Source organism: Anoplophora glabripennis, unplaced genomic scaffold (genome assembly GCF_000390285.2).
Source record: "Anoplophora glabripennis isolate ALB-LARVAE unplaced genomic scaffold, Agla_2.0 scaffold111, whole genome shotgun sequence".
NCBI classification, from domain to species: Eukaryota; Metazoa; Arthropoda; class Insecta; order Coleoptera; family Cerambycidae; genus Anoplophora; species Anoplophora glabripennis.
In genome coordinates this window covers 746,058-773,484 of record NW_019416273.1, presented here as the reverse complement: position 1 = coordinate 773,484, position 27,427 = coordinate 746,058, and the positions used below count along the sequence as shown (strand labels likewise).

General features: G+C 33.7%; 2 protein-coding genes across 2 annotated transcripts in view; one reads left to right on the top strand and one right to left on the bottom strand.

Annotated features, from left to right (window-relative positions):
* LOC108903947 overlaps positions 1 to 13,331 on the top strand; it is a 97,143-nt gene extending 83,812 nt beyond the window's left edge. Inside the window, exons 2-5 of the mRNA XM_018706299.1 lie at positions 166 to 553; positions 6,956 to 7,212; positions 7,376 to 7,639; positions 11,071 to 13,331. Coding sequence (XP_018561815.1) covers positions 405 to 553; positions 6,956 to 7,212; positions 7,376 to 7,639; positions 11,071 to 11,417 — 1,017 coding nt within the window. The 5' untranslated portion in view covers positions 166 to 404 and the 3' untranslated portion in view covers positions 11,418 to 13,331. The remainder of the gene's footprint in view (positions 1 to 165; positions 554 to 6,955; positions 7,213 to 7,375; positions 7,640 to 11,070) is intronic.
* Positions 13,332 to 17,689: 4,358 nt separating this feature from the next.
* LOC108903927 (protein asunder) lies at positions 17,690 to 22,713 on the bottom strand. Its single transcript, XM_018706274.1, has 9 exons — positions 22,449 to 22,713; positions 22,317 to 22,391; positions 21,946 to 22,253; positions 21,794 to 21,884; positions 21,465 to 21,731; positions 21,005 to 21,246; positions 20,713 to 20,944; positions 20,279 to 20,618; positions 17,690 to 18,078 (listed from the first exon to the last, which is right to left on the bottom strand). Exons 1-9 carry the CDS (start codon positions 22,686 to 22,688, stop codon positions 17,780 to 17,782), a joined length of 2,094 nt encoding a protein of 697 aa, XP_018561790.1. The 5' UTR covers positions 22,689 to 22,713; the 3' UTR covers positions 17,690 to 17,779.
* Positions 22,714 to 27,427: the final 4,714 nt, after the last annotated feature.

Here is a 27,427-nt window from a genome sequence, read left to right as displayed (position 1 = left end):
CTAGTTATATTCCATCTATATAAAGCAATAGTCTCGCTGTTCAACCAAGTACGCATACGAGGTCACGTACCAGATAATGAATCATAGAACACAGCAGTCCACGGCGCTCTAAATGTTTGTGTTTATCAATTTCATTCAGCTTTTACAGGTGGTTATTATTTTCAGAATTTCGCCCGTCCTGAAAGCTGCTAAACTGCATTTTCATCCCGTGTTTACGTGAAAAAACAACGGCAGAGGAACCGGCAACGTCGCAGGGGAATGTCAGTCTTGCTGGGCCGGGCTTGGGGAAACATCAGACAATCGAGGCCACTCGCCGGTGCTGCCACACCGCCAACTACGGCCAGCGGAACAACTAGGCTACAGCACGCCAGCTTAGCAGTGCCAGTTAGTGAACAGCTATAGGTATGGCCTCCGCGAAAGGTACGGCGACGTTCTTCACCCACGGCACCTGTCAACAATTCGAGCAGGTCCTGAAACTCTACCCCCAAGCCCTCAGACTCAAAGCCGACCGAAGGGCCAAAAAACCAGAGGAACTGATTAAATTAGACAACTGGTAAGTGGATTTTAGTGAATTTCGTGTTGTGTCATTGAACCCTACTAATGTGTTCACTGTCTAAGTCGTCGACTGAATAGCTTTAGCACCCCCGCGATATCTTTCTCGGACGGTCATTAAAATCACGCTCGTCACGTGGTAATCGATGACAACTGCACTATGCTCTCAAATACTTGCATTTTCGAATGTGAAATTTCGCGTTACCATGTCGGCGTCATGGCCTCGTCCTTTTTATACTGCAGTCCCTCGAATACCCATTTATTAACGTCGAACCGTATTTTCACGGGTTACAAAACATCCCTTTTGCCATCCGTTGTGATAATTAGTGAGTGTTGGCGATTTAGCAGCTACGGATCGGGTGGAAATAACGTAAAACATGCAATGTAATCTATATGGAAGCCTTTCAAAATGGTGCCTGTTCAAACAAAGCATTCTACGTTGGCTTTAAATTTAGCCCGTTTTTACGGGTTTAACCCCGGAGTTTTTGCAAAAATCGGTATGATATCCACACTCTGATCCTTGAAGTTGTTTACTTTTATTTATCGCGCCGTTTTCATACTTTAAATTGATTGATCTTGACCGAATGCTTGTTTTAAAGTAGTGGGGATTTCTATTAACGTCGTTGAGTCGATCCTCGGTTATTTTGTGTAGTTTTTTAATAATATCCCATCAAAACGTGCTCCGGTGTTATTTTTTTACCCATACCCATAATTTGATTCTCCCCTATTTTTTCGGAAAGCTATTTTAAGGGCTCTGCTCGCAGTGGAAAATTCCCAGATGAATTCTCGGATATTTCACAATACTTTGTTCATTATTTAGATATTATTTCGCCTTTTTGGGCATTTCTTTGTGAACTTTTAGCATGTCAAAAATTGCTTGTGCCTTGATCGACATATTTATTTGCTTTAGTATTTATAACTTGTAAATATCTGCTTCGGTATTCTGATGATCAATACTCTGAAACATATTTTTGTTGTTTACACGTTTTTCCTAGTAATATTTTCCTGAATAAAGTGGCGTGTTTGTTACAACATCGTGTTTGGGACCTCAAAATTAAAAAATGTCTCGAAAGAATAAACCCTGTTAATTATTTTGTTATACATCATTTTAAATAAGATAAGGGACGTAAATATTAAACTTAATGCCGCTGATAATAATTTTGTAATGTTTTATAATGTTATTAGTAGCATATTAAGGATAAGAGTTTTAAAATTTAATTCGAAGGCAACTTGAATATTATCGATGCATTCGAGACATACCTAGCAGATATGCAAGTTTTTGGGATTGCAGATCTATTTATTAGTTATTCCAGAAAGTAGTATAAGTATAGGATAGGTATTACAGGTATTTTTTTTTTAATTGACGAGCAGTAGATAACCATTTTGTTTAAGATATATTAATATTTTCCGAATATTTCTTATTTTTGTAGAGTATATTAGTGAAATACTTGAACCAAATTTTAATAGGGATTCTACGTCACAAGTCAAGCAGGTGTCCAGGAGTGTTGCGTTTTCTAAATTAACAAATGGGGTGTTATTTGAAAAAAATATATATTTTTTTAAATTACAAAAAAACCGACTGAAGAAATTTTTAATTTAATTTACTGTACAAACGTATATGGACAACACATATTTGTTACATACAGTGGCGTAATTCTGGAGGTAAAAATATTATCCTTATTAATTTTTTTCAAAGTACTTACTGCTAAAGAATCAAGAGATCAAATTATTTTTGAAATAATAATTAAGTAACTGCATTCTCTATGAATTAAATTAAATATTATTTACGGGCCACCTCCCAATTGTGTTTTAACAAAAGCTGAATTGAAATAAATCACGCTTTCATTAATTTTGAATCCACGTTTAAGTATACAGTGCTTTCGAAAAGTAACGAGAATAAATTTATTATTTTTTAAATTGAGAAGTTTTCGAAAAAATGCTAGCACGTCGATTTTGTTTTTAAAAAAGGCATTTTTTGACGTACGACCCATATTTGTGACGTCATCGTTGTTCGAGATATGACGTCATCGACAATTTTTTTAAATAGCAGCCCCCAATTTTGACCATGCCATTTGAAAGAGCGTGTCATTCTACATACACAGATCATGAAAAATTATGGTGTTACATAACAAAAATTTCAAGAAAATAATGTTTGAAGATTTTAAAATTTAATTTTCACAATACTGAAAATGATAATGATTATGTAAAAATCGACTAAATGGTGCACCTCTCCATTATGCAACACCTGTCCGTGCTTATTTAGATGAGCTGTTCCCGAATCGTTGGATAGGGAGAAGGGGGCCGATTGAGTGGCCAGCCAGATCGCCTGATTTGACACCCCTAGATTATTTCTTGTGGGGATACTTAAAAAGCAAAGTATACGTTACTAGACCGGTTAATTTAGAAGATTTAAAAGCAAGAATTCGTCACGAGATACATCGTATACCTTGTGAAGTTATAGATAATGTCCAAAAAGAATTTATTAATTGTTTTGGCTACTGTCAGGCAGCCAACGGTGCACAATTTGAACATTTAATTTAGTCGATTTTTACATAATCATTATAATTTTCAGTATTGTGAAAATTAAATTTTAAAATCTTCAAACATTATTTTCTTGAAATTTTTGTTATGTAACACCATAATTTTTCATGATGCGAATGTAGAATGTCCTATGTCAAAAAGAGCCTTTTTTAAAAACAAAATCGACGTGCCAGGGAATTTTTTCGAAAACTTCTCAATTTAAAAAATAATGAATTTATTCGTTACTTTTCGAAAGCACTGTATAAATTTTCTGTTGATTTGTGCCGTAGAATCCGCCATCCGTTTTGATTACACCCTATATATTTGTTCACTTTACCTAAGAACTGTTAACTTTTACAGATACTACTTGGTCGTGCCGTTTTCTATTAAATGGGGATTTACATTTTTCTTATATTAGAAAGAAATACATATAAACATTTGCCTATAATTCCACAAAATTAAATATCTAGTTCAGTTTCTATTTAATTGATTAAATTAAATTATTTTACTAATGAAATAAACAACTCGCTGGATATTAGATATTTACATAAGGCGCTATGCGTTTTAACCCTTCAATTCGTAGTTATAAAAATGTTCAAGAGACGTAAAGCTATCTAGGTTAAGCCGGACGAAACCTCTTCTCCGACGAACTGTTATTTGGGTCAGAAATGCAACTATAAGGATACAATTCATCATAGAGTGAGACGTGGGGCTATAATTACATCCAGTCAATAATATATATAGAGAAGAATAAAGACGCGGGTATGATCTCCTTGTTCAATGGGAATCTCCGGTTCCTGGAAACATAATTGAATGTTTTTTTTATGTAATAGCCATGAGCGGCGAGTTTACGCAACTTACACGGGGTTCGGGTTTTGGAAAACAATGTTTTCAGTGTTTTGAAGTTTAAATTAAAAAAAAAAAAACGTGCGAGCGCGAGACTATCTGTGGTAGAAGTTTAGATGACATATCGTTATGTGGAGCTTGTATTATTTAGTCACATGTAGACGACTTTATCTACATGTTTTTGTTTATGAAAATCGCTTTATCAAAGTGAGGAGTTCTACAGAAATACATATACGTTATAAACGTATGTGAAGAACACGCACACTATACAATATTTCACAAAATTCGCTAATTTATTTGAATTTAAATAGTTCGTTATGCGGTAGTACATACGAAAAATTAGTTTCTTTTGTGGTACGTGATGTTAGTCTGCTTTAAAAAGTATTTTTTTTATTTTCAAATTTCTCGAACAAACGATGTTCTATCATTGAAATTTTAAGACGCATTTTTAGAATGTATTTTAAATTTTCCGTATTATTAGTGCAGTAAAAACATGGGTGGCGGAGGCTTTTAAATAAAATTGGTACGTCACTGACAAAATAGAAAAATGATAATTCTTTCAAAATCTGTTGCATTTTACATTAAATTCTCTTAAATCTATTTCTCAATTAAAGATATCAAAAATATTTCCTAATAACTGCATTTAAATGTAATTTTTGAAGTGCCTCACTTAAGATATAATCCTCTATAGATTGAATAGTGATAATAATAAGAAAAATTGTCATCAAATGCATTATAAAATTATTTTCTGTTATACCACTTATTCTCGACTTTACATTTTTTCAAAAGGAATACCTCTATATTATTGCATTTCTGTATTGCTCTTCGAATTTAATACATTCTTTGATAAACAAATATTGAATCTAAATTGCACCAGTTCAATATGGAACAGCTATATACTTGCAAAATTATTAATTATTAAATTACGAATTATTAGGTAACGGTAAAACATTTTTACTAAACATGTTTATTCGGAATCGCAAAAGCTCGAGACCCTACTTTTTGGTGTAAAGTGTAAAAATAAGTGCGTAAAAAAGTGAAGCTAATTTTTCTATTTGTGGTATAACAATTTCTTTAAACAGGGGCACCCTCCACCCCCATTTTCTACGGCACTGATAAAACTAAAATGCTAAAGATGCATTTGGAAACGTCGTTTTTACCACAAAAAACTGCAATATTGGAATAATGGAATTTCTTGCTTGCTTCTGAAGAGAAAAAAATAGTTTTTTTTAAATAATATAAAAACGTCTAGCAATAAAATTTTATGAGTTTCATAGGCGTCCCTAAAAAAGTTTTCTGCTAAAGGTAAAAAATTATAATAATTTGTATATAATGTGTAGAAAATTTCTATTATATGTTCATTTGACCAACAACACATTTTAATTATTTATGTCCTCAAACAATTTTCTTATATTAATGGTAAATCTCATTTTGTTCCGTTTCAAAAGGTTTCCAAAATGCCATAATATTAGTAAACAAAATATCCCCCTTATTTCTCCCTTTTGCAAATATGAATGATTAATAGAAGGTACCGATAATAAATTAAAATTTACCTGAATCACACCAAATTCCGCATTGCTGCACTACACTGCTAGGCCATTTGTTGACAACCGACTTTATGGTCAGGTGGCCTAGTGCGGCTGTGTTTGTGCCGCGTTTGCCCGCGGGCTCATTCTTCAACTGGGCGACTAGACCTGTGTATGGGTATGGTCAATTAAGATCGGAAAGACTATTATATTGAACGGGTAATATTTATTCAAAGGCTATCTTTGTCTTTTAGAGGCACATAAAATTGTTTTCTCGATTCTGCCTTGAAAACTGTTTTTTTTTATTTCGTAATTTTCATACCCCTCGGCTGAACAGACTTCCTTGATGAGATTTAACAGTAAAGACAAACACACTTTACACTGAATAAATTTATAACATTATTTTTTACTTACTCTAACCAAGACTCTTCACTAAATAATAATTTAAATTTTAATGTAAATTTAAACTTAATAAGACACATCACTGCATTATACAAATTATGTTCCAATACCAGTGAAAATTATTACTTCAGGTCAGAAATTGTCTATTGTATTACAAAAGCCTGATAAACTGAAAACTAAAATAGGTGTAACAGAATGAAGCAGTGACATATTCGGCTATTCTTGTTTCGCTGAATTAAAATTGTCGTATTATATCAGGTGGATAGATATTATGTAATTCACCTAAACTAGATCAGTATCAGGGTCATTGACACTGTGATTCATAAACCAAACACAGTGTTTTCAAAAAATAGCAACAAATACTTTTTATTAATTTTTTGTTATACAAATTTTATAAAACAGCAAAAATAATTATTTTGAATATGTATATTCGTTTTAGATATGCCTATCTGTATCTATATATTATGCAAAAATATAATTTTTTTTAAAAATACTAAAAAATTGTTCAGCGAATGGTCGGACTAGTTCGATGAAACTTCTTTAGTCAAACAATTTGCCGAACGGCCTTTAGTAACTGTATTTAAAACCTGCCCAATATTCCCAATCAACTGATTGGGCTGACCAACGAAATATTTGTCCACTGAAGGACTTTGACCGGTCCATTGATATCAAATAAAATATGTTGATTTTAAAATAGCATGTTGCAGTCACATAAAAGCAAAATACAAAATTATTTTCCATTGCCATTTCGCTCTCTGCCTCACTGTAGTTGATTTTAAAAAGGTAAAAAACGGGCAATACTGATTACCGTAGACAAGTTTAAGCGCAATTAAAAAGAAAATAATTTCAAATCAACAAATGAACTCGAGATCACATACTGTTACTCTTAATAAACTGACCTCCATTAAAAGTAACACCCCGTATATGAAACTAGCAATATTTTTTGATAATTTACTGTTTTTAAAGTTCGATAAAAAAATTGTAACCAACCTATAAATATATTTTTTTAAATGAATTTCTGCATTTGCAAAAAAATTTCTTCATAAGTAAAAAAAATGTTTTTCTTTATGTTGATATCGTTTCCCTAAATTTTTTTCGTCGTCTTACAGGTACCAGAATGAACTGCCAAAGAAGATCAAGAGCAGGGGCAAAGATGCCCACATGATCCACGAGGAACTGGTCCAGTGCATGAAATGGAAACAGATAAGGGGCAAATTCTACCCCCAGCTCTCCTATCTCGTTAAAGTTAATACTCCCAGGGCCGTCATGGCGGAGACAAAAAAAGCGTTCAGGAAACTGCCGAATCTGGAGCAAGCCATCACAGCCCTGTCGAACCTGAAAGGAGTCGGAACGACAATGGCTTCCGGTAAGTAACAACGAATAACCGTTAAAATATATGAAAACAAGAAAAAATTTCCTCGGTACTAAATTTTTTCGAAATCTAAATGGCTAACGCTGACAGTATTACTGATTTTTTTGAACTGGCAGCGCCGTGTAAGTTTCTGTAATACCGAGGAACCGATTTTCAGCTCTTCTGGCTGCCGCTTGTCCGGAGAGCGCCCCGTTCATGGCGGACGAGTGCCTGATGGCGATCCCGGACATCGAGGGCATCGACTACACCACAAAGGAGTACCTGAAGTTCGCCAACCACATCAACTCGGTGGCCGAGAGGCTGAACAAGGCGGCGAGCGAGTGCAAGAGGCCAGATGCTGCTTTCTGGTCCCCGCACAAGGTCGAGCTGGCCCTGTGGACGCACTACGTCGTCTCCGAACACAAACCAGAATTGCTCTCTAGTAAGTACAAGTGAAATTATTTACTGGATATTTTATTTCGATTGTATTTCCGAAAGGTCTAAGTTCTAATGTAATGAAATGTGATTTCTTTGACAATTTATCGAAAACAACGAATCGCGTTATTTTTTGAAAATTTGGTCGGCCATCTTGGATCCGCCGTCTTGAATTTTGCATAATTGGCCTCGGATCCGTGATCAGTGACCTCGAAAACTCCCGTAAACCAAATTTGGCGCGAATCTGTTATTTTTTTGAAAATTCGTGATGTCTGACCTTAATTAACCCGTTTTTAGGTTAGAAAAAGAACAATCAATTCTGACCGTGGATTCACGTTTGACGGGGTGTTAACCATATAAATGAACATTTGATTATAGAAAAAAAATATATTTTTCTTAGCACTTTTTCGTGAATTTTTGCTATTTTTGGCCTATTTTTTGAGGTTAGGAAATTCCTGTGATTGTGATAACCCCAGGGCATCGGGTTCAATGTCAGAATCGAAATCCCCGACCCCAAAACCCCCCCGAATGGGGATAGCTATTCGATGTTTTACAGAAGGCCCTCCCTTTTCAGGGTCAAATTCGGAATCTCCGACCCCGAAAACCCGTGCACACAAATTTCTACAACTTTTAGTCAATTTTTACCATTTTTAGAAAATTCGGAAAAATTGATGCACTCCAAGATGCACTTTATGCACCCACAATGCAGTTTCCATCCAGCCCCAAAGTGTAATAGATAGACTTTTTTCCTGATATTTTTCCGAAGACAGTGCCGAAAACCGCAACTCGATCGGTTCATCAGAAAAAAATTTCCGTTTTCCGGCATAGTTTTTTTTACTTATTTTAAGGTTAGGATTTACACACGTACACTATATTAGCATTATTTAAATTGTGAGTGTTCGGGAAGACCCATCGTTTTACTGCTCCTGTTCTGCAGAGTATTTAGAAAAATGGATTAGTTCGGGATTTGATGGACGTTCGAGTTTAGACGAAGGTGGCATTTCGGCTCTTTCGGTGACTTAAAGGAAATTCGTAGGTTTTATGTTGGAATTTTTCCATATTTTGAAACGTCTTGAGACACGGTGGACCCATTTGGACACTTTTGGGGCTTCTCGAATTTCCAGAAGAGATGAACAAAAAGTAGTTCAAACGTCCCAGGCTCGATTTGAAAGGAAAATTGAGTGGCAAAAACCGCTCTTTGTTTGATTCTATTTTTCTGATGACAATTTTTGGAGAAATTTTTTTTTATTCGTTAGTTTCTACAAAAATCCAAAATTTAAGCAAATAAAACAATTTAACATAACTGAAAAATGACCGAAATTATCAATATACGATTTTCACTCAAAAATTGACTAGGGCATAGTTCGTCAATATTCTTGCGGTACAAGCCTGGGTTCTGCAGTTAAAACTTTCCTTGTACGCCACCAATTAATAATTATTTATTCAATTATTCAAATGTCAGTAATCCAACGGACAATTCAATGTCCGGTAACATTTACACAAAAATTACGATTTAGCCCATGATTAAATTATAGACTAAATAAAAACACATGCTTACGATCCAAACTAATTAACGCCATTATTTATTAATCACTGTATGCCAATTAACAAAGAATTTTCTATGATCGCTAACGAACCATCCGAACAGTTCATAACATTATTCTTTATGGGTAACTCACAATTCGACATATTAAGGATCTATGTTTATACTCCTAACGGAACAATCCAGAACTATTCTACAAGATGTTATCAAAGTTAATAAAATGCGGAAATAGGAAGATCTTCCTATAGCAGCTATTTTTACATTTTGGTCTTTAAGGGCGATGGTAGAACATACAGGATGTTTTATTGAAAGATGGTATTATTTAGCAATTTCACTGTCGTATGTGTATTTTTATTAATATTGACTCATTTGCTACACATGAAAGTAAAATCTCTTTGTCCATAAACTTCATAGGTGCTGTCTATTCGCTATCCAAGTTCCTCGACGTTAATCACTTTTCAGACGCGACAAACGTAAGTTTCTCAAATGATCCAAAGGGAAAAATTATAAAAACCTTCTAGTGCGCTCTGCTGTGTCGTTTTCGACATTTTTTTAAAATTCCCAGCTCAGTTTCCCACATTTCAGATAATATAAACTTTCCTACATGTCAATTAACAGTGGTCAATGATTTCTTCGTGGAAGTCTTTATATTTATAAATGAGATGCTGCGATTGCACTTCGTCATTATTCCCCGTAAACTTAAAGCATGTCTACAAATTTATTGTTTTTACAAACGTGTACGATTGTTTAAAAAATGCACAGAAGAAAAAAGAAACCGAGAAAGAATTTTGTTACACTCAGTCAGCACCGAGACAGGTTTTGCTTTAATTATGTTGATTATTTTTGGTACAATTACTTATGTCTACATCTTGTTAAAAAAATAACTCAACTTTGAAAATAGCTCTGAAGGGCGCCAGACTTCGTTCCATTCGTGCGAACAGGACCGTATGGACCAAATCGCACCAACCAAGAAAGGTAACGTATCTAACCGAAACAAATTTTGCACGATGGTGAAACCGAACTGTGTTTTTCTGCACACACTGCGTGCCTGGCAGGTTCATGCAGATTCGTGTGGCTCGATTCGCGCGAATTGAACGAAGTGGGGCCCTTAAGAATTTTCTGACTTTTACAACAATAACTGAAAAGTTTCTAGAGCGTCCAATATTGAAGTTTTTGAAAAATATTCCTGAGAATAAATAATTAAACCTCTGGAAAATTATAATACAGATGATTCGCAAGATGTGGTTACTTTGTTTTGTTCTTACTTGTTTCAAAAATTTTCAAAATTCTTGTAAATTCGTTTTATTTTAGCAATTCTGCTGGTCAATGATTTCTTCATGGAAATCTTTATATTTATAAACGAGATGCTGCGATTGCACTTCGTCATTATTCCCTGTAAACTGAAAGTATGTCTACAAGTTTATTGTTTTTATAAACGTGTACCATTGTTTAAAAAAATGCACAGAAGAAAAAAAGCCAAACCGAGAAAGAATTTTGTTACACTCAGTCAGCACCGAGACGCGAATTGAACGAAGTGGGGCCCTTAAGAATTTTGTGACTTTTACAACAAAAACTGAAAAGTTTCTAGAGCGTCCAATATTGAAGTTTTTGGAAAATATTCCTGAGAATAAATAATTAAACACATTCAAAGAAATATAATTTTTGAAGATTAAAATTGACCGATAAATAAACAAAAGTGACTAGTCATGTTCTCCGGTAAGATTTAATTAAATGACTGACTGGTCATTTAGTCATCAATGTGAAATAATTCGTCTAAATCTTGATCTAGTCGATGCAAACCTGAAAACTTTTTTAAATTTTTGGTAATTTAAACTTACAATTTTCCGATCTCAAAATTCGATTGCGCATACTAAAGTTTTTTTTTTATATTGCAGGTATTTTTGCAGGCACGCTCCTAGAAAACGGAAATTCCATCCCGCCGACCGTTGTTCACCAGAACGGCGACTCACTAGACCCCACCACGTCGGATGAAAGCAACCAGGGGCCGATCAACGGCAAGACCATAATCGACGAGGACACCACCACGTCCTTCACGGACAACAGTCCCCCATCCATAGACCAAAACGAGGAGACAAACGACAGCGTCGTGTCTGAATCCACCAAGGACTCCATCGTGTCCGAGGACTCCAACAGCTTGGGCGACTACAACAAACGACCCCTGGAAGACGACGCCATCCAGCCGTCTAGCAAAAAGATACGGGAGGACCTAGGCGATAAGTGACAAATACGTAATTACCTATAATTTTTTTTTACTTATTTTAAGGTTAGGATTTACACACATACACTATATTAGCATTATTTAAATTGTGAGTGTTCTGGAAGACCCATCGTTTTACTGCTCCTGTTCTGCAGGGTGTTTAGATAAATGGATTAGTGGGGATTTGACGGACGTTCGAGTTCAGACGAAGGTGGCATTTCGGCTCTTTCGGTGACTTAAAGGAAATTCGTAGGTTTTATGTTGGGATTTCTCCATTTTTTTGAAACGTCTTGAGACACGGTGGGCCCTTTCGGGCACTTTTGGGGCTTCTCGAATTTCCAGAAGAGACGAACAAAAAGTAGTTCAAATGTCCCAGGCTTGATTTGAAAGGAAAATTGAGTGGTGAAAACCGTTTTTTGTTTGATTCTATTTTCCTGATGACAATTTTTGTGGAAAGATTTTTTTATTCATTACTACACGGACTAAATAAAAATAAAAATTCTACAAAAATCTAAAATTTAAGCAAATAAAACAATTTGACATTACTGAAAACTGACAAAAATTATCAATATACGATTTTCACTCAGAAATTGAGCCTGAGACATTTGACCTACTTTTTGGGAAACTCCCCTAAAAGTATCGAAATCGACCTACCCTGAACATTATTTTTTTTGTACATTAGCGTCTAAAAACTGAACTAAGTCCGCTTCATTGAACTTTGATAAATAGGTATTTTTTATCCGGTTCATCGTTCACAGAAAACGGGCGGGTCGGGCACGTTTCGGCCCGTCGTTTCGAACACAAATGGTGCTCCGGTACCTTCAACGGCTGTTACTTTATTAATGATAGGACCCTCACCCACATCCCCTTAAGGAATGGTAACATAACGTCACTGAAGTGTCGTGTTTGGTTTTAGGGATACACTTTTTTTTTAATTCTTGTCCAGGCCGTCACTGTTACAATATGACTGAAGATACTTAGGTTTAGTATAAATTTACTTGTCAGTAGCAGCAGGGCGTTTCCTCCCCGGGATATTTCGAAACAAATGCTTATTTATCAAGCGACCGAGTCCATTGTTCTATTTTTTCACTGTGGCAAAGTAATGTAAAAATTCGCTGTTTCGTCTTATTTGTTTTTTTTTTGTTGTTTTATTTATAATTTAGTCAATATGATACTTTTTGATACTGTCCTATATCATAACATTTATTACCATTTTTAGGGTAGTTTAAGTAATTTATTGCATTGTTTTATGTATTCCTTTACTTTAGGCATTCATTTCGTATTAAGCGCGGTACATTCCAGTTTTTCGTTTGTCTTATAATTTTTTTTTTGAGTTTCGTTGTTCCTCGCGAACAGATATAGGAAAAGCAGGAATTTTTGCATTTGAAGTTTTTCTGTATTTTTGTAAATAAGTAAAGTAAGGTAGACTCTTTTAATTTGGTGTAGCACATTTTAGTTGTTCCGTTCCTCGTCCAACTTCAAATGTAATTGTTCGGTGTTCGTTTTTATAAAATCGTGAAAAAGTAAACGAGTACAAAAATATTTAACGATTTTGTAATTTCGATTAACATAGCAAAGCTCCATTTTTAATATAAATATTTATATAAAATATATATAGAGACAACAAATAACTGAATGCCTTTTATCAAATAATGTAGACGTATACACTTTTACAAAAAAAATACATAGCTGTTAATTTAAATTATAATATATAAATATATATAGTGAGGTGTTATTTTTTAATAGGGGATTCTGGACGTCCCCGGAGACGTACATAGGTATTTTCTCATTTTTATGCCCCCCCTCTCCTCACGCTTCTTAACTGGCCTCCGCGGACGTCCACCATCCGGAATATTATGTAACTGTAAAAAATATCATTTGTAGATGAGTTTTGAGGTTTTTGTAGGATATTTTCATAAATATAAATATTTCACGGCAGGTTGCGTCATTCTTTGCACACCCCCACAACCCAAGGTATTTAGAAATGTTATTGGTTACAGGTAAGGCGGTTCTGTAATGTTTTAATTTGAAAACGTTCCTTCGAAAATTAATTTTGAAATAAATTGGACGAAGACGTAAATTTGAAGTGTTATTTAACATTATCGCAGCAAAAGGACGTGTTTTAAAAGCATTTAGACCAAGGAAGATTTTTAAGGTAAGTTGAAAGCCTTTAAGATTTTCCAGTGAATATTGCTTTTTCAAAGCTATGTTTTTTTTTATTGAGTTTTTTTATTCCGATCTGACAGTTTTTTCAGAAACAGAGCTTGGTTTGCGATTTTTTTTTGTTTTTTTTTTGGAAAATCAATTTTTCTGATAAAAATTCGACCAGTTTCAGTTAAAAGTCAATTATCCCAAGTTTCATTAGTTTATAATGCAAAAATTTTAGCAAGATGTTGAAAATCCGATGGAGTAGTTCAAACGTCTCGGTTCAGCTAAAACCATTATATTAAACTGACTATAAAAAATTTGCCAGGTACTGACACAGCTGATTATAATTGGTAAATATTGTAAATAATATAGCTTATAGGCCTATAATTTTTAAAATTTGACATGCTTAAAATTGCCGGATTGAATAATTGTGGAGTTTCGGATCTTCAGAAAATATTCTGGATTATCAATGAAATTTAAGACACTGGTGTTTTAAATGATGGTAGGGTTACTTGGACAAAAAAAAATTCTCTACAGTATACCTAGACAGCGAATATTCATAAAAAAAAATTAGTTAATTTTGCATCCCAAAAAAATTAGCATACTGGTTCTTAACGGGAAAGCTTTTATGTGAAAATTTTCGGTAAGTTTTCAAATCATTTTGCTGTTGGATTAATTACATTTTTCAGAATATCGCATGTTTTTTTAAATATTTGTGGCATTTTTTAAATACCTTCTTTTTTATCACACCGTTTATTAAAACAATAATAATCTATAATAAAGTAAATAAACTTCTGCGCTACAAGAACTAAAACTGTGACAAAGCTTTCAAATGCGATGATAGTATTTTATAGTTGTGTATTTATCTACAGAGCTTTTTTTCATAAATGTTTACAAGTCACGTGACCAGCGAGCTTAGGCAACACAACATTGCACGATGTATTGGTTACGAAAAATCCTTACATCTTGGCGTCACCAATATTAATGATTCGTTTACAATGAACGGCAACAAACCGTTATGCCTTCACTCGAGATAATGTATGCTGATTGGTTGAATAGAATTTTGTGAAAAAATACGCTAATCACCAGCCGATGAAACAGATGTGTTTTAAGGGGACATATACAGTTAGACGGAGGAAAACGAGTCAATTTTGAGGAATTTTTTAAACTAATTGTAAGAAATAGTCACTACATTCATTGGACTGTAGGTGTTCTTTAACAGGATATTCAAGTGTAAAAAAATTTTTTGAATCCATTCATCGTCAAAATGGCAGAGCCGTGGTAAAGAGTCACAGCAAGGTTGTGGCGCAACTTCCAAAAGGGTGTACAGCTTAGCTTCCCGTGAAATTCGATCTGTTTCAAAATACAAAAATTTTCTTATTTAAAATGTGTAGTTTCTATGTGACGCACAGTGGGAAATATTGGAAAAAATTCGAGCCATGCCTCAAAACTAATCAAATGGTACTAATTTTCTTTTATTCTTTTGGAAATACATACTGTACTATAATGTTCCGGTGAGATAATTTAATATTTTCAAAATGGCCGAGTAATCTCGAGCCTCATACTCGATCATACGAAGTTTGACATATTCAGTATCTAAAAATGAAAAAAAAAAGAAAGGAAAATTATATACTAAAGGCTGCCAAACAAAAAAAATCATGAATATTAAACATATTCCTAAATCATGAAGACTCAAAACATAACCTCAAATTTATAAATCAACCTAAAACGAACATACTCAGTTTTTTCTAAACCTGTGAGTACAAATCCATAAAAATGGTACTTTCTGAGTGTGCAACCAACATTTGAGGTTATGTTTTGGGTCTAGATTCATGATTTAGGAATGTGTTTAATGTTTCCGATTTTTTTTTTGTTTGGCAGCCATTAGTACACAATTTTCCTTTTTTTCATTTTTAGATACCGAATATGTCAAATTTCGTATGATCGAGTTTGAGGCTAGAGATTACTCGGCCATTTTGAAAAAATTCTAGGGATATATTCGAATTACCTCACCGAAACTTTATAGTACAGGTAATTTCTGAAAGAATAAAAAAAAATCAGTACTATTTGATTCGTTTTGACACATGGCTCGAATTTTTTCCAATATTTCCCACTGTGTGATGTTGAGAAAAATGGATATAACAAAAATTTGAAAAAATAGCAGGGATTTAAAGACAAACTCAAATTTAACAATGTAACAATTTCACTTCGTAAAGACATCAATACTATCGGTTGAACAGAACACTTTCCATTATGGTAAATAACAGTCGATCATATGTTGTCACTGGTGTCATTTTCTATAAATTTCAAGCATATTTTTCAAATCTTGTTTCGCTGTTGATAGTAAAAATTCAAGATTTTCTGAGGAATTTCTCAATCAACAAACATCAATTTTCTGATAATGGTAAATGAGCAAGGAACATATTTTTTGTAATTTTTTCACTGCAGCATCAATTTGCAAATGTTCCCTCTGTGTTGATGGTGGCAAACTATGTTTACGCTTCCTGCACTTAACGTGATGGCTGGTTTGCTTTTATATATTTTATAAGTTCTAATGAAACAGTGCATTATCTAATACCATTTTTACAACGAAAATACTTGTATTAGATAAAAAAAAATTATCTACTTGAAGAATCCTAATAAAAAAATAACTTATATAAAGTAGGATCGTATTTGATGCAAAGTAGAGCAAAAAATTATCGGTCTTTTATCAAAGGAAAATCGTGTCATCACTTTTAGGAGGCGTAAGATGAACGATTTAAAATTTAAAAAGAAATTGAATGTAAAATCTGAAATACCGCATCATAAGCACTGTGTTCTGGTACTAGCTGTAGTCGTCCAGGTGCATCGAGTGTATGAAGTGGTCAGTTATATGTCAAATACTAACCTGACGAGCTTGGTCGTAAATCAGAGACCGACTTCAAAAAACAAGTAAACCACAGTGGCGCGTACAGAGTGCATATGTGGAATTTAAAAAACAAATTGGATTTATAATGAATTGCATTTAAAATAAATAGTTTATGAGAATAAAGGAATTTCTGTAGGAACAGGGGTGCCAGACGTGAACTGATCCCTTCATCCCTTCATAATGCATAAAGAAATTCAATTCCTAAACCCCTTAAAACCGTATTGCACTGGATCTCTTGACAGGCAATGATGACTTTGCATCGAATATGATCCTACTATAGATTCATATTCTAGGAATCCCCTATTTGCCCTTTTTACGCACTCTGTATATTGCACACAAAATTTGACATTGAAAACATTCCCTTTTTTTTCTGAGAAATCGATAATAAAAAATTCTTCAATGCTTGATTAAGGTTATCAGATCTATTTCATGATAGACCCGGAGACAAGATCCATTTGTATAATTGATGCCTTAAAAAAAAAGTTATGCAGGAAATCTGGGAGACAAATTGTTTGAAGAAATCGATGTCTAAAAAAAAGGCGCAATCAGGAAATCTAGGAGACAAAATGTTTTCGAAGAAATCACGATTTAACAAATTAATGATCTGCCTATGCGTATGATATTTGCAGAAGCTTACCACAAGGAACAATTTACGACCGTCTCCTAGCCCGTATAAACATTTGTCATCACTTTCATTTGAAACGCATCAATTGTCGAATGGTTTGTAGACAATTCATTTTGTTTTCATAACCTCTTAGATATTAAAACTGATGAAGTTGGTAAATATTTCGAAACTCGTCTGCATCACTAGAATTACTATCAATAAGAACGTTGACTACAGCAGTATACAATACCGCTTTTGTACTCCAGAATAACAGTTTAATCGCGGTATTCTGATTCGAATCCGCTCCCACAGAGCCTAGCCCGAGAACAACACGGGCAGGTCAAAGATTCCTAGCTAGGTTATGCCAAACTTTATAGCAAGAATTTTGTTGTAAATCCAGTTTAAAAATGTACTGACTATTCTTTTTTTAGAATTTTTTTTTCTCCTAAAATTAGGTTAAAACATGTTTTCGTTTGGGAAGAAAAAATTTATTTTCTTATTTTAAATTCTGTTCATTTTAAACATTTTTTTCAATATTTCACCCGCATTTTTATAGCCTTAAAAAATACTCCAAAGCAAAGTTGTGTAATAGAGGTTTGCATAACTATTATTCGCTTTTAAATTAAAAAAAAACAATTAGAAACTAATATACTTTATCCTTAACGAAAGAGACTGTAACAAATAAAAATATATACATCATCCTCTTACTCCCTATCCTACACACGATTACTCCACCTCCATTCCTTCTCTCGGCCCCCTATCCTCGGTCTTAAGGTTAGGATACAACTTCGCCACCAAACTATCACCTTGCCGTCCTGCGAAATCCGGCCTGGACTTCCCCTTATCTTGAGAAGCGGTGAATATTTCTAGGAGCGTTCTGTGCTGTGTGTTGTATATACCTCTGCTTCTGCTCATGGTCCTCGACAGGGGAGGGGCTATACTGGCCAACGGAGGTGGGGACATCGGAGAGTCGGTCGTGGCACGGATTACCGAGGCCCGGGGCAGCTCTTCGGACTTCCCAGGGCCTAAAAACAGCGATTTAAATGACAAGAAATAAAAAAAGTAGAGAATTTCAAGTCAATAATCGTGTTAATTAAGAAAAAATTATATAAAACAGCTTTTAATATGATAAAACTCCTCGTCTCGTACAAATTATTACAACTACAATTTATTGCTGAATAGGCAAAAAAAATTACCAAATTCTACAGCCCTAAAGGGCGAAAGACTCTGATTAACTTGAAAATTGTTCATAACTGTTTTATTAGCAGTTTTCCAGAAAATTGAACAATATTAAAAAATCTTACGAAAGACAACATTAACCATTTCCAAGAAAAAATGTTATTAGTTTTAATATGTAAGAGTGACCACAAAAATCGCCTATCTTTTCATAATTCGCAGAGAACTAAAGAAAATAGATAAAAATATGGTTTTGGTCTCAAATGACTCATCGTAAAAAATTAAAATGGGCAAAGCTTTTAGTCTTTTAAAAATTTTCAAAAATCACCCCTATTTAGGGGTTGAAAAGGCGCCCAAAATGAAGAATTGAATATTACCAACAAATATAAAAACTATTAGCATGTGAATTTTTCCATCGAATGATTCTTGATACAAAGATTTATTCTCATGACTGAAATAAGCCTGTTGAATTAGAAAATTCACCCTTAAGCACGCTCAGGGGTGGAATCATCACCAAAAATAGAGAATATCAGAAATAATTGTAAAAATGCCAAAAAATAGTTAATAATAGCTAATAATTTTTATATCAATTGGTAATCAAATTCTGCTCATTTCAGTTTTTTACGACAAGTAATTTGCGACCAAAAACATATTTTTATGTATTTTTTTAATTCTCTGCGAATTGTGAAAAAACGGGTGAAAGTCACAGGTTTTTTGCGGTCACTCTTTAGGGAACTTTTATTTTTGCCGAACCAAAAAGATTTGGCCGCATATTTGTACTTCTTAAAAATTATTGGTCCGTTAGAAAGCCATTGAATTTAGAAACTTTTTTATCTCTTGACATTTTATTCGTAAAACGCGATGTTTTTGAAAAAAATGGCGAATCACAATATGCATTCGATCACATTTTGACGAAACATTGCGTTTTACGAAAAAAGTATCAAGGGATAAAAAAGTTTCTAAATTTAATGACTTTCTAGTGGACTAAATAATTTTTAAGAAATTTAAATATGCAACCAAATTTTTTTGGTTTCAAAGACAAGGGGACCCACGAAAAATTGTTTTCAGGGGATTCCCGACAAAAAGCGTAGCTCTATCAGATTCCACATCATAAAACCCCTGTGTACCAAATTTAATGATTCTCATACGATAGGGTTCTGAGATATAAAAAAAGACTATTCTTAGGGGCGGATTTCAGGGAACTGCAAAAGAGGGGGCCACTTGGGAAAAATAAAAAAATATGGGTCCTCTAAATTCGTTTTAAGAATCTGTGACCAAATTTTGTTGCATTAATTTCGGGACACCCTGTATAAGCATTATGTGCCATTGCATAATTTCTGAGCAATGCAATACGAGTGAGGAAGCACAGACCTTGTTTTTAGAGAAGCAGCGAAACAACTGGCTTGTTAAACCTCTAAGCAGTCTTGTGGTTTCTCTTAGATAAATTTCACTTTTTGAACTTGAGTATTTTTGCATGCACATGTCTGTCTGCTACTTTTTCTTGCATAGACACATGTCCTCTGGTGTCACCTCATATCATTCAATTCAATTAAAGGGGAAAAAGTGCGACTATCTAAAAATAGCATGTAATTTCTCCAATTTGAAATAATTCTAAACAAACATTAAATGTTTTGCACCGTTTTCAGATGAAATCACAGTAAATTATAACAATTTTAAAATTTGATGAATAATTTGGCAGATTTTAATTTCATTTTCAAAATATTAACATTCTATTTTTTTGGAAACGGCTAATGTTATTGATTTAGAACAAGAGAACTTTTTTGAAAAATTTCTTAATGTTAATCAAAATAAAAAAACTGCGGCTATTTCAGTTGATGAAAGTGATATAGGAACTCGTACCATTAATTTTATGAGCCTCATAACACTTTTTTGCTTATATTTTCCAGACATCCTGTATAACAATCTTTATAATATACCTCCCCTTCTTCCACATAAATGAGGTTAGTTATTGCAATCAGACCAAAGAATAACGATGTATTCTACGAACCTAATAAATACCATAGTAAAAACATTTCATTTTATCCGTACCTATATTATCCAGTTGATTCAGTGCCTCGTCCAACTCGACCTTCTCGGCAATCTTGTCCTCTTCGAAATTAAACTTGTGGCACTCCAACAGACACGTGTAGACGCTCCTGTGATTGTCGGTGTGCAAGTTATTTTTCACCAACATCTCCAATTCGTTCCACATCGCCTTGTACTGTTCCTCTCTTTTCTGTCCTTTCATTCTCTGACCGGTGTTCAACGGGTGCAAGGGTTCCATCTTGGATTCTAGGGAGATTAAGTTGTATATGATCTTCTTGCACTGGAAGACCTCTTCGTCGGAGATCTTTTCTTTTGTTATGAGTGTCGGCAGAGGGTCAAAGTACTGGAAAAAATACAATACCAAGAACAAATCAATACAATGTCAAATATATGATGTACTTCATGGAGCTGTCAATAGATGGCACTGTAATACTTACGTTTTTCAAATTGAATATAAGCGTTGAACTAATCGTTAAAGGCCAATATCTGGTAAGTCTACTCAACCTAGTTTTCATTTTTTGTATGGGTTGGGGTCCTTCGTCGCTACTTTTTACCTTTATTGGAAATAATGTGTTCTGGTTGATTAACACGCCAAAGTCGGGAATGCGGTAATCGGTCACTCTGCCGCCGCAGCCTTCAGAAATTGACGGCGGGTCTTCCAACACTGATCTATAATAAGAATAACAGGAATAACAGAAAATAAAGACACTTTTGGTAATCCTTCCTTACCTCGCTGTACAGAGTGTGTGTATAAAAATTTCTCCGCCATGGGCGGCTAGTAAGTGACTTGTTATCTTCCCGCCTGCCTTTCTCGGCATTTCCAACATGACCGATCTGCCGTTCAGGAGGAAATTAATGAGGCAAAGAGACGGCCTAGAGTTTACATCGACTGGCGTGATTCTGTGCATGCAGGTGCAGTTCTGAAGCTCAGAACCAGATACTCCCCTTGGGGTGCACCATTTTAAGGTTGTCTAAAAGAAAATTTCACTTTTGCATGCAGGAAAATTCAAAACTAACAGCATTTCTGTCCTCAGTAAGATAAATTAAAAAACTGCAACATTTTGTGCTGCAGCACCATCTATTGGGCATTACAAGAAACATTACATCAATGCCAAACTCTAGATGGCGACACTTATCGAATTGCCTATAATGGAATATGAATAAGATCTATTTATGTGTTATTACTTACCGTTTCGTATTCTAAGCCCTCTTTTATGGTTCTAATAGCGGCAGAATCCGAAGCATTTCCTTTTAATATGGCGGTGTGTGCCGAACTCGCGTGAAATATTTCTACGTCATAATTTGCAGAAGAGGAAGCGTTCTGTTCCTCCTTCATCGGAATGCCTGTAACGGTGGTACTGGCTAAATCATAGTGTTCTAATATTAACGAGGACAATTTGTTTGGGATTTGCGGAGCTTTGATGGAATGAACTTCCGTCGTTAAGATGGGAGCTAACTAAAATAAATCAACGTGTTCTTTACTTTCATGAATCGTGCGTGATCAAACTGTTAACTTACATTTTTCGGTGGATGGTTATTAACCTCGGACTCTATATTTATAGGAAAAGTATTTATAATAACCAAATGACAATGGTCAATTGTAAGTAACCTAAAACAATCACCCCAAGTTATGATAACACGAGTAAATAAGGTATAAAAACATTACTTACCTCTCCGATACTGCAGCTACCTTGTTTTGTTGCTTCAACACGGTTAAAAAAATATCCTCTAGCCTCTTCATACTGTCATTGTCCCTTGCCGATGTGATACAAATCACTCGGCATTTATTGAGAATTTTTTGCCCGTCTAATGAGCTCTTTATTTTTTCTTGTTGCAAATCCGTTACCTCGCTGAGAGCCTCTATCGCAGCTCTTAAACCGTGTAAAACGGTGTAATCTAAGGGTGTACTTACTGATCGTATTGATGGGGGTGGATGGGGGGGAGGTGGTACCCCTATCAGCGACATGCCATTCATTATCTGTGAAAAAGTCAGTTCAGTGGGAGCATTTTATATTTAAATTATAAACATTTGTAGATTTACATGTGTCAAGTTTTGTTGTGTAGGGCTCCATGTGTTCAAAATATGTGCCACTGTATCGCTAGCTATAAATCTAACCTACAAACAGATTTGTGATAAGAAAATTAACTATTAAATTAAAATAATTGTCCTTACCAATTTTCCTTGAGGGAATAAGTCCCATACAATCCTACAATATTCGATAGCAGATTCAACACTAGATGTCCATAGAGACTTAGAAATAGGGTTCATAGGGATAAAACCGGGGGCACGACTTTTCAAAAATTCAAATTCTATTGGATTTTCACATGATATTCCAAAATAAGGAGTGTGGTCTAACACAAAAACCGTTTTATGGTTTGCAGGGTATAATTTACTTGTTAATGCGAAAGCCATATTTATTTATTTATTTGTTTACATATTACATTTCGATTCTTATTAAAATAATATTGAGATTGAGGTTAGGATTGTTTGTTAGGAATGAAAAGATCACAGAACACAGAAGACATGTGTTAAGCTCAATTCAAACGACATATACCAATCTAGTATGCGTCAGTTAACGCCCAGTACTTTAATACGTGACCAATGGGAATATTTGCCTAAAAAATGTTATAGTTTTTAGACCTTTCATGATTGCTCGCGTTTTCACCTCAGAAGTTGTATTTTACAGGCAAATACATCATGGAAAATCATTGATACTTTTTGCACCATTAATTCAGAAAATTTAATTAGAATGGTTTAATTAATCTTCAAATAATAATTTAAATAATTAAAGTGTCTGCATTATGAATAAATAGGTACTTGGGAATATTCCAGCTAACGTGAATTCTCTTTTTACACGATTTGGACGACAGAAGGTCTTGGAAAAACTTCTGCAAAAAGTAATATAGGATGAGTAGGCTGTGATTATTACGATGGCTGTGGTTATTACGATTATTATTAGTCCATTGTTTCTGTTGGCGTTGCTTATAAAATTTTGTTAAACCATTCGATTTGGTAAAAATATATAATTTTCCAATAAATACATGAATCGCGGATTGACTTTTACACCTATTTGTGTTTTGTGGTGCAGTTTGTGAGTGTTTTTATAGTTATTATATTTGATGGTTCTGCTGGAACTGCTGGAAGCAATAATGAGGAACTAGGACTACGAATATCGGCAGACAAGGTAAAAATTACTATTTTCCATATAGGTGCATTGTTTTATAACAGAGAGCCAGTATTTTAGTATTAGCTAAAACTTGGTTGACTAATCAGATGACAATGAAATTGTGAATAAAAGGATATATTTCATACATTTTAATTCATAATCTGCATAGATTGTGTGACTGTGAACTGAAGCTGAACATATTGGCCCTTACTAATTAAAATTTATAATGTATTATGGCATATCATTATAATTCAAATAAACTTGATTGCCCTTTGTAACTTTCTACAAAGTAACTTTTTACAAAATCGTCAAGACCGGAGACATCAATTATGATCTCGAAGGAGATTGTAATTGTGTACCAACTAGGTAGGTATGTGCAACGTTTCATCGGATATTTTGGAGACGAAAATTTAAATAAAATTTTTTCTTTTTGCTTTCAATTTATACCAAATTTTTCGAATTATGGTACCCCAATACTCCAATACCTAAACCTAATTTAACAGTCCAGATGGAATTCAGTCGATGCATGAATGCATAATTCTCATCAAACCAGTGACAAGTATGCACGAATATGAGGTCAAAAAACGACCTTCATTTGGTTTCTTGCGGTCTCGATTTCATACAAGGAACAACTCGATCCATTTCCTTCTTCGTTTTACCGCTAGCAGAGACAAAATAACTGCGTAGCTATATTTTCTGTGCCGCTAACATTGTATTTATTAAATTTGTCATTTCATTAGCATCTGCAAAATCGATTGTTGGTATACATAAAATTTGTCTCCTGAAGGAACTGAGAAAACATTCAAGACACACATTCAATGACAGGTACATTTAAGTACTGCCTGAAATTGCTCGTAAACTATTAAGTAAACGAAAAAATGAGAAGAGTGAAAAAAGTATCTAAATGAAATGTAGTATTAAAAGATATTCTTCTTTTGGAATTAGGTAACGTAGAAAAAAGTTCTAAGAGAAATAAAATCAAGGGGCGCTAATTCCTTTAATTGAAATTCATACACCAGAAAAAAAACTACCAAAAGATATCATTCAACTAGTTGTTAACATGTACCAAAATTCAAATTTCTAAGTTTAACCGTTTTCCCGAAAAAAAATAAAAGCTAATTTTTTCGGCCATTTTGAGATTCGAATATTCTCTTAGGAGGGACTCAAATCGAAAACATGTATTGAAAGTCACCCCCCCCCCCCTAAAATTAAAACACCTTAAAAACGGGCCCAGAACTATATCTTGCGGTACACCCATCCGTACAGGGTAAAGGGGGCATTGATCTACATATTTGATGGTTCAATGTGTCTCAGGACAAATATAATTAATTATTATATTGATTAAACATTTTTTTCTCATCTCAAATTTTCATCACTTTTATTTTTGATCCTTAGATACTAGCAGCCTATAAAGTACAAATTTTTAAAATGTATTTACTACGAGTATAACCAAATGTTCGAATTTTTTTTAGTATAAACGTAAACCAACAATCTTTGTGTTTTTATACTGTCTGAAGTTAGTTTTTTTCTTTATTTATTGGGTATTTTTGAGTAAAATAGAGACATAATGTGATCAATTCATATTCGTTGGTTATCAAGTTACTGACGGAGTATTTCGGGTAATATCCGCTGATTTACAATTCCTTCTTGTTTACAGGGTGAATGGACAAAGACGAGGCATTAATCATCTTTATGGGAAGTTCACTATATTGGCCAATGGTGAGTTTTTGCCTAACATTTATGATAAAATGTAATACAAGTTATAGAAATGTTGTTTCTGCGAAAGTAACGCAGACACATTTGCATATAGACCCCCAGAAACAGAATCTGCCATGACAAATACTTCAACATCCTCCAGTTTTTTTTAATGATAAAAACTACCCTTAAAATCTAAAAAGCTGCCAAAACTGTGCAGTTGCTAGATTTCTCCTTGTGTATAGCCCTCGAAATTAGTCGACGCATCATATTTGTTGGGCTCGGAGGCAAATTGGAAAAGAAGGGTATTAAAAATTAGTAAAAAAAAGTACCTAGAAGAATTTATTATTTTTTCAAGCATATCTCAAACTTTTTCGACTTGACAATTTTTTATAGCTGTAAAAAATATCAAATTGCTATAGAAAAATTTATCAATAAATCAGGTCAAACATTTGAAAACATTTTTAAATTTGTTTCTACATTTTCTAAATATTTTGATTTTATTTAAAGCAATTAGGAAACACCTAAAAGTCATTCACCTATATCCGAATTTTGCGCTTTTGCAACTACCTATACATTTTTGCCTTTCATTTTTCATTTGCTAATCAATTCATGAATGAAACTAAACTGTTTGTCAAAAGTAGAAATCTACTATCCGAATTCCTCTCCTATGACTAGGAGGTCATGCGAGGGTCAGTCGAAACTAGTTGAAGTTTAAAAGCACCAACAGCGATATTAAGAAGCTACTGACACGGAATAAATTTTTGAGTAGGTTTTTATAATGTATGACATATAGAGGTATTCTTAAAATCCTGATCACATTTTTAAATAAGTGCCTACGAGGCGTAAATATTAAATAATAATGGGCGTTTTTAAATATATTTAAAAAGTGATTTGGGATTTAGACGACGATACAGGGCGATCCATTTTCGTGAATATTTTTATAATGTTAATTGTAAAGCACTTTCTGATGTGAATGCATAACTGGCAAAAATACTGGGTGGTTTGTGTTTTGATCATGATAATGATTTAAGCAAAAAGTTTAATATACACGTGTTTCCGGTGTTGACATTGAAATAAAAAAATAAGTATCACACTTTCTCAAATATCACTGAGGATGTTTTGCGCAAATTCATGGAACTGAGACAATTTTTTATTTAATTGGATATAAAAATTCATTGAGTTGGCTTATAAATGTATCAATAACAGCATCTATATCTTCTTCATTTTGTACATGCACTTCAGTAGGACGATTGGCCTTTTTTGGAGCGGAGTTACCTTCTCGAAATCTCGAAAAGTAGTCAGAATTGAAATCTGAAAATTTGTATACAGAGGTTTATCAAAAACATATATTCAATGAAAATAGTGTCAACTTCCTCGCACTTGCGGTTATACCGGAAGTCATCATCAGCTCTGTTACTTTAAATGGAGCACTATGTATATTTATGCATTTTTTAATTATACGGCAAATTCTAGACTGTTTTCATATAAGGTACTATGTGCCGGAATGTGATAGTTTTCAAGTTATTATTAATTTTCGAAAAGAATTGAGGAAGTGATTTTTTAAAATAGAATAACTCCGACATTTTGCTTTATTTATTAATGAAATTTGGCATGGTTAATTTAAAAGCAATGGAATTCAACCAGTTTATTTCAAATTTGCAAAAATTCATACAGTGTTTAAAAATGTGTGCCAATATTGTGACGTTGAAGTTGAATTTATTCAAAAATTTCAAAAGGTACACCCTGTATATTATTACATTAATGAATGAAGGATTAAATTCACTTTAAAATGATACTAAACTAATTTTTGTTTTTTAAGGGTAAAAACTACCCCTAAGTTAAAAAAATTGAAAAAATTAAGTTTTAAGCATTTTATTGATAAAAATCTTGTTCAAGCACAAAGATTGAATAATGTTCTATGTTATCGAACATGTTTTATGATATAATTGATCTTTTCAACCCTTTATTTAACTCTTAAAAACTACCCCTATGCAAAAATAATGAAAAAAAAATATTTGGAATGATTAAATCGTGCATTATTTAAAATAAAAGTTACCTTATAGCTAATAAAAGAATATTTTCCTTTCAACCCCTAAAAACCACCCCTGTATTGACAAAAATGATAAAAAATTACTTTTTAAAAGCTTGGAATGCTTTAACGGTGCAATTATTTAAAATAAAAATTCCCTCATTGCTTATGAAAGAATTTGTATCTCATAACACTTTTCAACCCTTATAAATCACCCCTGTGCTAAAAAAATGATAAAAAATTACGTTTTAAATCTTG

Bases quoted from the DNA above. Each gene is read 5' to 3' on its own strand.
- LOC108903927 (XM_018706274.1), bottom strand. From the start codon at position 22,688: ATGGCTTTCGCATTAACAAGTAAATTATACCCTGCAAACCATAAAACG. The intron at 22,392-22,448 runs GTAAGGACAATT...ATCTGTTTGTAG, and splicing joins TATTCCCTCAAGGAAAATTG to GTTAGATTTATAGCTAGCGA. The intron at 22,254-22,316 runs GTAAATCTACAA...ACTTTTTCACAG, and splicing joins CACAACAAAACTTGACACAT to ATAATGAATGGCATGTCGCT.